The 15,988-nt window shown below is 35.6% G+C and overlaps 1 protein-coding gene across 3 annotated transcripts in view; it reads left to right on the forward strand.

Moving 5' to 3' along the window:
* MIPOL1 (mirror-image polydactyly 1) overlaps positions 1–15,988 on the forward strand; it is a 206,414-nt gene that overhangs the window by 30,807 nt on the left and 159,619 nt on the right. For 2 of the 3 annotated variants that reach the window (XM_064149041.1, XM_064149059.1), the window contains exon 2: positions 9,422–9,501. In XM_064149041.1, the coding sequence (XP_064005111.1) occupies positions 9,422–9,501 (80 nt within the window). Of the gene's footprint in view, positions 1–3,373; positions 3,429–9,421; positions 9,502–15,988 lie in introns of all 3 variants that reach the window. The other variant, XM_064149050.1, reaches the window with a different exon arrangement.

Consider the following 15,988-nt stretch of genomic DNA (forward strand, 5'->3'; position numbering starts at 1 on the left):
GATGAAGTTACTACTTGTAGTGAATGAAGTCACTCTGTACTGGATTTGGCTACTAGATTTAAACAAACAAACCAACCAAACAAAAACACACAAACAAAAAAAACACCCCCAAAAATCCCCAAAAATGTAAGGTGAAAACTTTGTTTATTGAGGCAACAACAGGCTGCCATAGGGGGGTTGTGGAGCCTCCCTCTCTGGAGATATTCAGAACTCACCTGGATGCATTCCTGTGTGATCTGGTGTAGGTGATCCCGCTCTGGCAGGGCAGTTGGACTGGATGATCTTCTGAGGTCCCTTCTAGCCACTAACCTGTGATTCTGTGAAAATGTATAGTCCATTTGCACCTGAGCAACATTGTATGTTCCAATGCTCTTACTGCTGTGGAGATAAAGTTTAAGGAGCAATCATGCTCTTAGTAAACTTTGTCATCTAAGAAAATGACAGGTTAGTTAATTTTCTTATCTAGAATAGATCTGGATGACTTGGTGTTAGTGTGGTTTTTCTTTCTCTGCTCTTAGCTTGTGAAATTTCAGTTGATGTGGATAAATAATTTGGGGTGGAACCAGTGCACTGGATATGTTGGTTTACAACAGCAGTGGAGGTGGCTTTGTGTTTTCATGCTGTTCAAAAGAGTTTGACAGATACGTAACTGGTGCAGCTGTATTTCCCTGCAAGAAACAGACAGGCCCCTCTCATTTTCCCCACACAGGACTGTGTCTTGAAAGGTTGGCACATTTCTCACAGGCCCCTGCATGTTCAGTCCTCATGATAGTTTTTGGTCAGACTCCAATATCCACAGTGTAGCCTCTGTGCTTTCAAGTGCGTTTGCTGTCAGCAAAAGTGATGCTGTTAGAAAGTACTTTGAGAAATGCGAGTTGGCTGGATAAACAGAGTTTCTCTGCTTCGGTGTGGCTTGTTGTCTACTTTTCTCTGCTAAATCCCTGTCTTCCTTCTTTCTCTGAATGCAGCTGAACAGTTAAGTTGGAATGCTTTCAGCAGGAGATACACCATTTCTGCTTAATGCTAATACTTACACCTAGTGCTTTATGAATCTGGCGCCAAGTTACTGCCCATTTTTAAAAGCCTATAATGTTTTGTGACTTTATTTTTCTTTTATAGCAAAAGATAGGTTAGCAATTTATTTTCATTATAGGAGAAAGTCTGATTTGGGGATTTCAAGATATTGAATATACTATACAATGAGTTTTGCAAACATAAGCATTGTAGACTCAAAGGTTTCTTGGAATAATTTTTGTAGTTAGCTGTGGATCTCTTCAGTCACCATGATGTTTTCATTGAGGGGATGGATTTTGTGGGACTCGAGGTAAATACTTTCAGAAGGTCAGGTGAAATACCTGTGTCAGTGGTTTGAGTTTTGGTTTTCTGAAGGAGGTCAGTCTCAAATTGTGCCGAGGAAAGTATAAGCTGGATGTTAGGAGGAAGTTCTTCACAGAGAGAGTGATTTGCCATTGGAATGGGCTGCTCAGGGAGGTGGTGGAGGCACCGTCTCTGAAGGTGTTCAAGAAAATACTCAATGAGGCACTTAGTGCCATGGTCTAGTTGACTGGATAGGGCTGGGGGATAGGTTGGACTGGAGGTCTCCTCCAACCTGGTTGATTCTATGATTCTATGATCATCCAGTCATGTAGCAAACTGGAAAAGAAAAAAATATGGATGCTTGAAACAAGTAGTGTTCAAAACACCATGCTGATGCTGCTGGTGCACTATTTTCTCCCCACTGTCCTCTTGCCTCTCTGCCACATAGGCCATTTTTGGTTGTGCCTCACTGCTGAGTTTGGAATTTTTTCCTGCTCTTACTCTGCAAAGCAGAAAGCAGCTCAGACTGTATTGTGTTGTAGGAGTACCTGTTTGTTTTATTGTAATCTTTAGAATAATAAGATAGGTAGACAGGAAGTGACCTGTGAATATCATACAGTTGACAACTCTGTTCAGAGCAGGGCCATCTCTAAAGTATATCCAGATGGCTTTTCCGTATCTCCCACAATGGAGATTCTGAGCAAGTTGTTCCAGTGAACTTCCTGACTGTAAAGAATCTGTCACCTGTAAGTCTGAGTTTTCTGTGTTACAGCTTGTCTCCAAGAGAAGAATATGCATTTGTCTTCTCTATATTTGCTTATAAGGGAGCTAAACTTCAATAAAATTCCTGTTTAGCTCTCTCTTCTCAAAACCATCTGACTCAACTCTTTCATATTCCCTGCAAGTCCTGTACTGCAGAATCCTAATAATTGCATGGACTTTGGGATGTCTGAGAGGGTCAGACTGGATACAGCAGTTCAGACATTCAGACATAGTCTCACAAGTGCCAAATAGACGTGATAAATCTATACCCTTTCTGTAAACAGAGTGCAGGTGGTGCATTGTCATGTAGTGCTGATGCTACCAAAATATTCTATTAAATATTCTTTTGGCACCAGGTAAGACAACAGCTAGTTTAAAATATACATATTTATCTTTGACCTTAAAGACTATGGAAATCATAGTCTAGTTGCAAAATGTTTATAAATAGAGCTCTGGCTGCCTATGTGATGCATAATAATTGAGCTATAAGACCAGTGAAGTGCTTACAACAAGACTGGAGGATGACTAAATGAAATGGCCAGTTTGCACTTGACCAAAGTATGTCATAATTTCATTAATATAGTGAAAATAATATTAATGAAGTTGTCCAGGAGGAAAACTGCTTCACAGAGTGCATGCCAAGATGAGAAGAGCTGAAGAAAAGAATAAGGAGAGACAATCTTTGACAAGATCTTCTACAGTTTACATTTCAGAGAGGTGTCTGGCAGGGGGAGTAAAATGATGACATGTATTGTCAAAGAGAAGAAAAAAACTAAGGAGAAAAAGAAGAGGACAAAGGACAGCTAAAAACTGGGAAATAAGAGAACAGAGCAGGCTGATTGTTTAATAAATGAAATCCAAACAAAGATTGTTATCTTAGTTGTTAATAGGGGAGAGAGAGAATATAACAAAGAGGAGGAGATATGGGGCTGTTGGTGATCTAATATGCACATAAAACACTTCCTGGTATGCATAAAGAGAAAACTGAGCCTTGAAGATACTGAACTAATAGCCGAAATTAGGAAGGAAAATTAAGTAGTAAAATACGTGTCCTGTGTCTCATTGCATTTAATTCAGGAATAGGTGAGCCCTATTTGAAACAGTTGGAAATGTGTTTTTATGCCTTCTCTCTGGCATTCGTCACAAGCATGACATAAAGAATGAACTTTCTTTGACTTAGTATATGCCACTGCTAAAAACATCAGGTGCAGATCCTTTGACGATGTGAAGAACAGCAAACAAACAAACAAAATACCTGAGCCCTGGTTCTCTGTGTCTTCTCTAATTTATGCAGGTTAAATGGAATCAGCTGCACATATCTTATCTCCTTTTAGGCCAAGAATCAGTAGGTAAGAAAAGCCAGGGATTATTACATGACTTCCCTCAGGAAAAATGTATTTATCAGTCTTCCAGACAATTCTTGTATAAACCAAAATCTTGAAATCTTTGTAGCAGTGCTAGAATTTTAAATGTGGAGTACTGCTCATGCTACATTCATCCATTTAATGGAATTAATCCACTTGTTAATATTTTTATATATATTTTTAAAGAATATTTTGCATTAATTATTTGTATTTAAAGATACATAAAAGTAGTACACTACTATAAGTACTCCCTTAATCAAATATCAAAGTATGTTTCATTTCACAGCATTTAAGTATCCAATAAATGGATGTTATTCCATATATTACAAATATTTGAAATGACTGTTTCAGTTATTCTTTTGCCTATCGTTTTTCTAACTGCCCAAGGCTAATTTTAACTGATTTTGGGTTGTCTGTGATTTCTAAATTGCTATAAAGTTTCCTAATGTTATTGTGACTTTTGTGGAGGAGCGTGTTATTGAATCAAAATTTGACATCACCTGGGCTAAGAAAACTGGCTGTTGCCTAGAGAAATGCTCCTAGAAGGTAACTGTTTTTAAGGTAATCTACCTTCTAAATCAGAATTTTTAGTTTATCTTTCCTGAGGCAAAACATCTCAGGATATTTTAGGAGATCCTGGTAATCTGTTTAATCATAGAATCAACCAGGTTGGAAGAGACCTCCAAGATCATCCAGTCCAACCTATCCCCCAGCCCTATCCAGTCAACTAGACCATGGCACTAAGTGCCTCATTGAGTATTTTCTTGAACACCTCCAGGGACGGTGCCTCCACCACCTCCCTGGGCAGCCCATTCCAATGAGAAGTCACTCTCTCATTCCAATGGGAAATCACTCTTTAATTTTATTTCCCTATCCATAAAGTGCATAGTGTTCCCTCCCATGCATTGCTCTATCCCTCTACTGTCAGCTGCATCATTAAGGTGGGCACAGACTGGCTCAGTGCCTTTCCAAGGGGTCCTGGAAACTGATCTCTTGTTCCACAAGAGGCAAGGCAGGCAGGGTGACTGTCCTTGTGGGAAAACTCTCCCAAGACCAAAGGGCTGTTTGTGAAGAAGAGAAGAATTCAAACAACACTAGCAAGTATTTGCTTCCTGTCACATCAGCTACAGCCATGATTCACTACTTGTCTTCCAAATTTGTCAAGGCAAGACCAAGGAAAGGGGGTTTGGAGTCATTTGGGTTCCATATGAAAGCCTTTCAGTTCCTGAGGACAGGGAGTCAGTAACAACTCCAGGTTAGAAGACTGGCTTGCCACTCATCTGCACAGGGAGGGAAAGTATTGGCAGCTACAGCAGGCTGTTGCTAATCTAAGTACCTTGGGTCAACAGCGCTGTTTAGGTGGTTGAAAGTTGGTATTATTGTAGGATACTCCCTTATATAATATATATTGTGCAAAGATGCTTTTTTCTTCTGGAAGTGGAAATACTGCTACAGTTCTATTAGAATTTATTCAGCACTGCCCAAATGAAGCACTGTGTGCTTCTTACCATGCAGATGTTCAGTATTTTTATATGCTTTTTGGTTTTTTTCTTTATTTCTTATGAAGTGCTTGTGTTGATGAGTAATTAGAACCAGGATTGGAATGCCATCCTTTTGAAGGAACCAATATTTTGTTTAAATATTTTTTGTCTTGAAATACCAATGGAGGCAAATTATTTTTATGGCCATTTTTGCAGAATATGTCCCTAAATCCATGAGGGAGTTGTGATTTTAGCATTATTAAAGAAAAAAGAAGTGAAGGCAATGCAGTGAGCTTAGTTTTCCATTTTTGTCTGTCATAGATGTTAAATAATGCAGACATATAAGCATGACAAGAAGTTGACTGAAACTGACCGTGTGAGTCTTGCAGGATATTGTTAGAATTTCCTGTGTGCTTCTATTTGATACTCTCAAGAAAAAAAAAAAAGTTGGTTTTGCTGAAGGATAAACAAATTAAAAGTTAATGCTGTTTTTCACTGGGCACACATGATAAACTAGAATGTAATTAAGCATCCACTGATTTCTTTGGGAAATGCTTCTGCAAATCAGCACTCTGTGTATGAAGAGTTAAGATTATATCATCTGTTGTTTAAGGTAAGGATAAGGACAGACTATTATTATTATTTTATAATATATTCTTAATTCTTTATTCTCTGAAGTGTTGGTGTTTTCATTAGAGTTAAAATATGTTGCATGTTTACAGAAAGTCTGAAATCTCAGTGTGTGGTCCCATCAGTTTTAATTATTTGAATTATTAGAACATCTAATTTTTTGCTTAAGGGTGCACGAATGTAGCACTGAATCTGTTTTTTTAAGTTTTTTTCCAGTTTAATGTCTGAATCCAAATTCATAAAGAGTTGGAAAAATGAGATGTCTGAGCTATAGGATTCACAGGGATTTTATATGAAGCCTATTTAATCAAGATAACACTGTTATTAATATTCATAAAGTCAGCTGGAACACAAATGACAGACTATGGAGCCTAAAATTTTTTACTTGTGAATTTATTAAAAGCAGCTTAAAAAATTAATGGAATTTAAGTAAAGTTGATGAAAATTAAAATCTTATGTTAGCAGAAAAAAATCTTTATTAGAACTTTCTCTAAGACCATCTTGCATTGATATCTCTGACAGATTTCATTGGTACTTAAAAAAGAAAGATGCATGAATGGTCATTTAAAAGGATTTAAACACATTGGCACATTAATTTTTACATGAATAATAAGTAGTTTCCAAAAGCAATTAACTTACGGTGTACAAGATTTGAATAGGAAAATAGGGCTGTGACATTAAAGGGCAAAGCAAATGTGCAGTACATTTTAAACTTTTAACAATATGACTCACTAAAATAACTTCTTTCATTTCCACAGTAGGTAAAGTATCAGTGGAGGTACTCGTGTGTATCTTGGGTTTGTTTTGAAATAAACTAAGATCGGGAACAGTGAAATAGTTGGATGCCAAAGTGCTATTGGTAAAGAACAGTCTTGGGCTTTTACAGTGATGGTGTGCTTTTGAATTACAGTCAGTTTCTCTGTGTGGAAAACAGTCAAATACTGACCACAGAGTATGACTTCCTCCCATGCTGCTCTGTGCAGCACTGGGAAGCTTTTGTTACTGTAGAGGGAAAAATAGGTAGGTCTGGGATTTCTTTCTTTAGTAAGAATATACTGGTTACTTTATATTCACATTCACAGATGAGTTTATACTTAAATATTTAGTGTGACTTTTTAAGTGACTTGCATATTCAACAGATTTTTTTTTAATTGTCCTTAATTAATAATCTTAGCACTATCATCAGTTCAATAAATAGAGGAAACTAGCTCTAGATTTAAAACTAATTCTAGATTTTGGGTTACAGTGACATTTTGTATCTTTATTTTTGTCTCAGTGTACCAAAATACTTTTATTTTTAGCTGCAGTTATATTTTCCTTTGATTATTAGACAGATGGATTGTTAGACAGATTGTCTTCAAATGAAAGTAGAGAAAAGCTTTACAATTACTGTATTTCACTTTTCTGGGAAAACCTTCAGGGCCAGCTTCTGGTTGTTGTTGTGGTGGAGTTTAACACTCTCCGAATAATGATGGTTCAGTAACTTTTGATTCTAAAAGTACCTTGTGTTCAAAGTACCTGGTGTAAAGGTGCATTTGGAATGGTAAGTGTTGTGCAACAGTTAACTACTTATCGCAGTGTACTTGCTCAGAACAGCCAATTTGCATTCTTTGATGTATGGAATATTCTGTTCTTCTGTTTACTAATATTTTTATTTCTGATAATAGGAAAAATACACTGTCAACCCAAACCATCTTTTTGTTTGACTTTGATCATTAGGATACCTTACCTCGATGTCAGCAATGTTTTTATTTTCTGTATGTGTAAGTCAGAAAATCCCTATTATTAGCAGAACATATTTCACCTATTTAGACGAAGTCTGCCAAAGGAGCCTCTTGACAGGTCTCGTTATCCCTGTGCCATAGGCTATTATTTCCAGGAGAGGGCAGCATTTTCCTACCTCAGGTGCATGCAGGCACATGCCATGCTTAGACTGTCAATGTTTCTTGTAATTACTCCCAGTATATTTGTTGCTTGCTTATGAATTAACTTGCATTTATGGAACTAAATCATTCCAATCATTTAATTACACCTGAGGAGCTGAACTATAATTGCTTGCTTCCAACTAGGATCTGATATGGCTTGAGCAGTATTAATTTGGTGTTTACTTTTCTGAGTGCTAAAAGCATTAAAATGATTGTGCAATGGGATTACATTTTACTAATTGCTGGCATTCATTAGCTGGGTAAATGGCGAGGAAGAATGACTGTATATTGTGGAGGGATAAAATTATGATTTTTAAATAGTATATTACTAGGCACATTAAGGCCCTAAGTCATGTTTTAAAATACTCCAGAGGTTATTAAATACCGTATTTTCTTCATGTCTTGCTATATGAATATCTTATTAAAATACTGCAATTATTATGAACCTTTTTGTGCAATATGTAGGGAAATGGCTTCATTGACAGAAACCTATTTCTTGATATTAATAACCCTCTATATTTTCAGCTAATCCAAAAGTAAATGAGGAACTTAGGAAAAGATTGCCAACTCCAAACCAACACAGTTACACAGAATTGAAAAAGAAGCATACAGCTTCATTTGAGGGATTCTTGTAGGGATCTCAGTTCTGTGATATGAGGTTCTGAAGTTGATATTTTTTAAAACCTAAGCACATTGAATCATGCACTTTTTTTCCCCCCCCTCAGGCACATTTAATAATGAACCACAAGTATGAGCTAAATACCTATATTTTTGAATGCTTAATATAAATGTTAGTTTTGCATCTTAAGTGTGTACATAGTAATTATACTTTTTTAGTAATCTCAAAGATAAAAAACAAACATTTGGTTTTTTGTGTTGTATAGGAAAATAAATTCTTCTACTGCTTTGTTAGTTAGAATATCTATCATGATATGATATGTTTAAATTTTAAAATGTACCTAAAAAAAAACCAAACCAACCAAACAAAAAACCAACAACCCAAACAACAAAACTCTTATGTTTGTCAGCATGATGGCAACTCTGGTGGTTTTTTTTTTCTTGTGATCCAGCCACTTTGAGGTCTTTTTAATACATGTATAAAAAATAGCAGGAAAAACATACAAAATAAGCACAGCTACATAGGTAAAGTTAAAAAATTGTCCTTTGTACAATGCATATTAAAGGAAGTGCTTGAATAAATAATAAAATTTGTGGTAAGATTACACATTTATTTAGACTTCCTTGAGATAGAGAATATAGTTGATCTTTTAACACAGAAGAGAGCATCTGCTTTAACACTCAAAATGCTAGCTGATAGCATCACATTTTCCTGTAAATCTTGCTTTTGAGTGCTGAGGTTCGTTTCTTGAAGGTCTTTGATTATGTGAAATACTGCACTGTGTAATTAACTGCATACCCTGAAATAATACGTATGCAAATATTGAAATGGATCATTTAGCTGTTTATGAGAACTTATAAGATCAGAGTTAGAGTGACCATGGGCCACTTTACCTCTATTTTATCCAGGAAATTAAAGCAGGAGAAAGAGTGTTGTAAAGTGAAGTGCATTCCACTATCTGCAATAATTACCAAAGTGAGCAGTCTCACTGCCTCTAGTAGGACCACTCAGTGTGATTTGGGTTGTGCTTAGTAGCTTGTACTTCCAAGACCAGACTCTAGACTACAAGACAAACTCTAATATGGGTTGGTTTTTTTTACAGCTGGTGCACACAACAGAAAGATGAACCAAATCATTATAAAAATGAGATGAAGAAAAAATATTTTACTGATAAATAAGCCTTAGCATGGACTGTTTAACAGACTTTATTCTCTTAGAAATACATTTAAATGATATGTAGATTTTCTGTCAAATTAAGGAAAAGTATAGGTGTGTTATGATACATTGTTGCAATTTTTTTATTTGAAATTACTTCTATCTTAGCTCTGAAATCTTCAGGCAAAAACCAGACTCTGTGCCAGATCAAACAAGTTCAGAAGAACAAATGGAGAACTGGTCAAAAGGTAAGGACTTTTAAGGTATTAATAAGAAACCTTAGGTGTTGTATGAGTGCTAGGCAGTGACTGGAATGTATTTGTTCTTGCTGATATGTGACTGGCTTTGGAAGAAATGGGAAAAAAAAAAACAAACAAACAAGCCCACAACTATACACTGCTTCTTGAAAGTATTTGGGGTAACAGGAGAGCAACTGCAGGAATGTAAATCACCGGCTTTATTTTTGTTTTCTGGGTTACTGAAAATGTTTTTTTTCTATGACTTTGAGAAATCTTCTTTGAATTCATAGTCTGTACATTGCAATTTATTTTCTAAACTTTTTTTTTTTCTTAATGGGTTAACAATTAATTCAAAGTCTGTATTAAAGTAACTTTCTTGGCTATTTGTGCATGGTTACATTAAGGTTAAGCCATCTGCTAATATCAACAACTTTCTCATTATTACCTCAGCTAAATATAGACAGTAAGGTATGCTTGGATGTAAAGGGAACCTTGATTAACTTGCAGCTTCCATGGCTCATGGAGTTATCATGGAGTTTTCACTGAGTTTCATTTGGCTGGAAGGATCTTTCTGTATTTGGATGACCAAAAGTTTGCTGTTAGATTCATTCTTCTGTTTCATTGCAGAAACTGGGGCGGGGGGGAAGTATTGAGTTTGAGAGAAGAATATGTGGTTGACTGGTTTTACAGAACAGAGTTATCAGAAAGTTACTTATGCCTAGACAAAGCGTGGCTGGAAGAAAAGGAAAGACATGGGAAGGGCACCTTCAGTGCATCATAAGAGGAAATATTTTTTAATAGCTATGTGAAGGTTAAAAAGAAAGCCAAACACTTGAATGAATAAATGCCTCAGCATCAAAGATGCCTCCTATAGTAGAGCTTGTTAGCATCTTGAGAATTTCCCTTGGTTTTTTGAATTTTATACCATGTATTCTTTCTCAGAAGATAATCAATGTCAAGTTTTTCTTGAAGAGTCTGTTGCTTAGAAGAAATACTCCATCTTGGAGATGATGCATTTCTTATATATGTAAGGGAATTCCTATCTATATTATTGTGTAAAATAAACTCTACTTGTAGACAGCTTTTAATTCATGAAAATTTGAGCTGTTACTGAGTGAAGTTAAAAATGGATTTGAGTCATGTACTCTGGAAACAGCAATAGTCATGGTGGAGTCACTTTGTGGAGAATTGTATTCTAACAATTTAAATGTGTAACGGCTTAACCAGATTTAGTATTTTTAGACCTTTAGGGGTCAGCATACCCTAAGAATGGTTCAAAAGGTTAACTTTTCTGAAGTAGGCAAGTAAACACTGTAGGCTCATTCTCTGTGAAATATTTTCTGTCTAATTGCAAGAAATGGTGTGCTGCTACTGCTCACAGATACTTTAAACACTGAGTGTTACTGAGTTTTGTGTCTACTATTTTTCTCATGTGTTAAGTTGAACTTAGAAGAAACACTTTTTTAACACATATTTATGTATTCAGTCAAAGTTGGTATATAGACAAAAGGAAAATTGATACTTTTTTTTTAGATCAGCCATTAATTAAGTCACATAATTCCTTATGCTTTTATTTCCAGGGAAGTTTTAAAAAAAGAATCCTAGATTAATCTCAGGTTGTAACACTAGTTTGGATGAGGAAGTATTTTATTGGATGAATAAATATTTCTTTGGATGAGAAAGTATTTTTTTGAGATGAGGAATTTTATTTGGGTATTAACAATTCACTTGCATTTTCTTACAATAAAGATAATAGATAAATTGCAGCAATTTCATGTGCAGTATATACCCTTGGTAGTCTTCCTGGTACATTTTCTCATTGAATTACTAAATTAAAGCAACTTTTAACCTTCATTTTCATATCTCTGTGAAAGTATGTACCATGCTTGCTTTGTAATCTATGATATCTTTCCTTTTTGCAGCTGTACAGTATCTAGTGGCTCCATGCTTGTAATCTGGAAGTTTAAAAGGTGTTTGTAAGAGCCCTGTAATGACTTAATTATTTATTTTTTTAAATATAGTGTACTGAAATGATGGAGATTAAGCTATTTGTCAAAAAATAAAGGTGGTAAAGTATATCTGAGATTAAATTTAGATAACTGGATGAAAATTCACTCAAGCAATGGCATTTGAAAAACAAACTAAAAAAAATGTCATGTAGGAAGAAATGGTAGGTTTATGGTGGTTATGTGGGATAATATGTAATCTGTTAATAGACTTTGTTGAATAAAGTGTTTAAGTGTTTCTGTATATCTGAATTTTTTAAATGAGATTTTCTTTTTAGCTTTCCATATTTTTTTTTGGAATGGAGTATGCTGGTGTGGATTTGTCTGCCTCTGCTCTGTTATATTGGGAAAAACTAAAGAAGAGGCTTTGTGCAAGTCTTATTGGTTTGGATTTATATCTAATTTAAATGTTCTGTTTATTTCTGTAGCACCTGGTTCTTGGTAGGAAGAAAGTGACTTTTTTCATTCCTCACGAAGTATACTTGAAAGAATGTATCTGGAGCATTGGCAGCAGGCCAGCAAACACTGCAATTTCCAAATGAAAATATTCAGGATCCAAGCTAGAAAGCCACAGATGGTAGCCCATTATAAAGTCATGCTGGCAAATGGGCACCTATCTATGCCTTGTAGTGGCAGTGAGGAGGGAAGTACATTGCACCTAGGTGAAGTTGTTTCTTTAGTAGGATTCACGTACATGATGAAAACTACGCAAAATTAACACAGTGAAAATACAAGAGGAAATCTGAAACTGGGTACTTTACATTCTTAGAGATACATTTAGAACTCAGTACATCAGTTTCCCAGAAGAGTTACCACGGTAGGAAAGTGGTGAGTGTGCAAATACTGGAGCTAAATTTGTGTCTCATTTGACTCATATCATGTACTGTATGAATGGGTGAGTTATACTTGTTCCATATTGTATAGTCTTTCACTGTTGTAATGTTTTTTCTTTGTGTCTTATTTCTGAGCATCTATACTTCTAAGGACAGGGCAGAAATTAGAGTCTTAGAGTATCAGGTCCAGTTTGTCCATTTTGACACCGAAATAGTAGTTTAGGTGACTCCAAAATGAAAAGCATCATATAATTATTTGGTATATCCTAAGACAAGATAATAGGTGGATTATTATTAATGGCAAAGTAGCTTGCTTCCTTTGAAAGGAGGTTTTAATATTGTTTAAGCATAGAAATAAATACATATCCATTTCTGAATCACTACCTAAAGCACATATTGAAATATAAGTTAATGAAACAATTTCACCTGTAAGAATTTGATGTCAGTTCTTAGTTATGATCCATATAGACGCTTTTGCTGTAATTTATTATCTTTAAAAATAATGTCTGGTTTGTAAAAATATGGACCTATTTGGAGACTGCAGTTCAGAGGAAACCCTGGCTTTAAATATGGGTGATTAATGTAGGTTGGAACAGAGCTGCAGAATCAGCTTCTATAGGGAAATGTGAAAAGTGCTTTATATGGTGGTAAGCTGCTGTCTTCCAGTATTGCTCTCTTCAGGAAAAATACATGAGGAAATCAATATACAGACCTAATGAACACATTGTGTATACATACATGTATAGACACATGCATGTGATAATATTACAGACAGACAATTGTCTTAACTGCATCTTGTGTTTGTGGTCTTACGTGAATGCATGGTGCTTACTGTTAAGATTCCACTATAGCTTTCCTTGTAGTGTTATGACCAGGCCATGTCCATGCCAGGTATTGCTTGTAAACATATTTTTAGTTCTTTTGCTGAGTAGTGAATAACATTCAGGAAATAAAACCTCTCTAGAAATATTTTTCCATCTATTTATTGCCATTTGTAAATTCTGTGAATTGCCAGCTGTCCCTTTTACAATCATGGTAATTGAAGCAATGTACAGTCATGCATAAATTAATTAAAATCATGGACTCTGAATGTTTGGGAGTGGAAAGAACCTTTAAAGGTCATCTATGCCAACCCTAATGCAGTGTTTTTCCTAACTTTCTAGAAAAGAAAGTCCTGTTTCTTGCCACTTATTTGTAGACTCTCTTAGTAGCAAGCTTTTCTAGTTGGGTAATGATTTTAATATATTTTATTATGGTTATTATAATAGTAATTGTAAGGACTTTATATTCCTAGTTATTTTTTGTGTGACTTAACCCACACATAAAGATAAAGGGATACAGGATGCTTGGAGACTAATGTGTTGTAAAGCTATTTCATCTGATGCTCTAGTTGGGTCAAAAGGCAACTAATTGTAAAGGTGCTACTTCCCCTTTCTTCAAAATACACCCATTACAGATGTAAGCACTAAATCTGAAGCCTTTCTTCCAAGGCTATAGTAGAGGCTGTTTCTTTTTTAACATACCTCAAGAGATACTGTAAGCCTGTTCTTCCCCTCTTCTAGCAATGAGGAGTGCTGTTTACCTGGGAAAGAAGAAAGATCTGGGTATAGCGTGGGTGTATGTGAAGATGGATATAGATGATCTAGAGAGGCAAAGTCTTCTTCATGCATGTGGTTCAGTTGATTAGTGTCTTCCATGTGTGCTGTCAAGAGATTGCTTTGCAAAGTGGCAAGGGTAATTGCATTTTTTTCTAAACAGTGTAAGAGCAAAAGAGAGGTTCAGAGGATGATCTTACATGAGTCAAACATAGGAAGAATGGTTTGTAACTGTTGAGCAACTCTAAACATGGAAGATGTTGCACAGAAGCAGAGGGATTTATATACAATGACTTAGATAACAAGAAGGTAATAACTGGGGGAAAAAACAACATGAAATGCTGTCTGGTCTGTCCTGTAGATAAAATCACCCTTTCATGTTTATAAATCTTCATTTAACCTATTTTGATCCCTTTTCTTTCCTAGTATGTTTCGAATGGTTAAATACAGTCCATTTCTGGCCAGGCAGCATACAGAAAGACTCCTCAGCAAAACCAAACTAACTGTCCAGTATCTGGTTCATTTGGAGTATTATGAGTATGGTTTTGTTAGACCTTGAAAATGGGTCATGCGTTATTCATACCCAATACTACAACCGTTAAAGATGGGTTGAATTTACACCTTGAAGTACAGCACTCTGAATCACTTTAGTGTTTAAAGTATGAGTGCAGCTAACTTCAGCATGTTTTGTAATGTGCGTCATCAAAAGCAGGAATTATTCTGTCACTAATTTTTATATAGTGATGTGGAAGGAGCCTTAGAAGACCTCTAGCACAAGTGGAAGAGGAATTTGGTTATTTATTTTTCTCTAGACACCTTCATTGCTTCTATTTTAATAACAGCTAGAATGAAGCTGAAGTTCAGAGCAGACATCTAATAATAAATACATATATTAAAAGGTTTTCCAGGGAGTACATTAGAGTCTGAGAGTTCACCTGCATCTTTAGTAGACCATTTGCTCTGAGTAAAGGGTGCATGTGCAAAATGTCTTACTAGCACCCAATGCACAATGACATTTCTTTTCTGTCAGGCACTTATAATTACAATATTTTTCTTCACTTCTGCAAGCTGTAGCTTTATGGGATTTTATTTAGAACTGTAATTCAGCAAAGCCATGGTTGGTTGTTTGCTGTAAGGGGAGGTTGAGTACATTTGGATAAGAGAATTTTCACTATAATTAATGGGCATCAGGAAACATGACCCTGCCTAGATAAAAGGGAGTTCTGGATCATTAAGATTTAGATAATGGAAGGGGTTATATGTGAAAAAGCAATTGTCTGGTATGACAATAGCAAAAGAGAAATGGAGTGGGAAGGTTTACTTTGTTTTTAGCTGATTTAGGAAACATAAACACAGCATGCTTAGTAAAACTCTAGCAGACACTATGTTTGGAAATTATGTAATAACTCCATATAGGCTGTAATGATATCCTGAAACCCTGTATTTAAACTAACCTGAATTACAATGAGAGATAAACAGAATATTTACCCATCCCTTATGAGCTGCTGCTGATATGTAAATTTATTCTTCTACTTTACACAAATATACTTTTGAGCTACTGCTTAAACACTTCAAGGTCCTTAGCCAAACAGTTTTAATGATGCCTCCAATATTATGAAAGTGTGACATTTGATGAATGCCTTGTATAGTTGTGATATCGGGGAGAGTGTAAACAAAAAACGCACATCAAGTCATCGTGCAACACCTAGATAATTTATAATTTTACTGTTTATATCCATCTTGACATTTTTTATCTGCCAAAGGCAGGTTTCATTTGGAATCTTAATCTGAGATTTATTTGGTGGATCTGGAAATCATAGCCAGAGTTCCCACAGGAAATGGTCCATCTACCAACAGATTAAATGGCAGTCCTGCAGTTGTTAAGGGAGCTCTGCATTTAACACACATGCATACTCATTCAGTCAGCACTGTGGAGAAAAATTAAAGTAGTAACCCAGGTTTAGGAACAATGTAGCTAAAAAGTCCCATATTTGCTGAATGACAAAGGGTTATATAGCAGCATTTCATTTTATTATTCGGGCTTGAATTTCTTGTTTGCTTT

This window comes from Pogoniulus pusillus, chromosome 1 (assembly GCF_015220805.1).
Source record: "Pogoniulus pusillus isolate bPogPus1 chromosome 1, bPogPus1.pri, whole genome shotgun sequence".
In the NCBI taxonomy this organism is placed as follows: Eukaryota; Metazoa; Chordata; class Aves; order Piciformes; family Lybiidae; genus Pogoniulus; species Pogoniulus pusillus.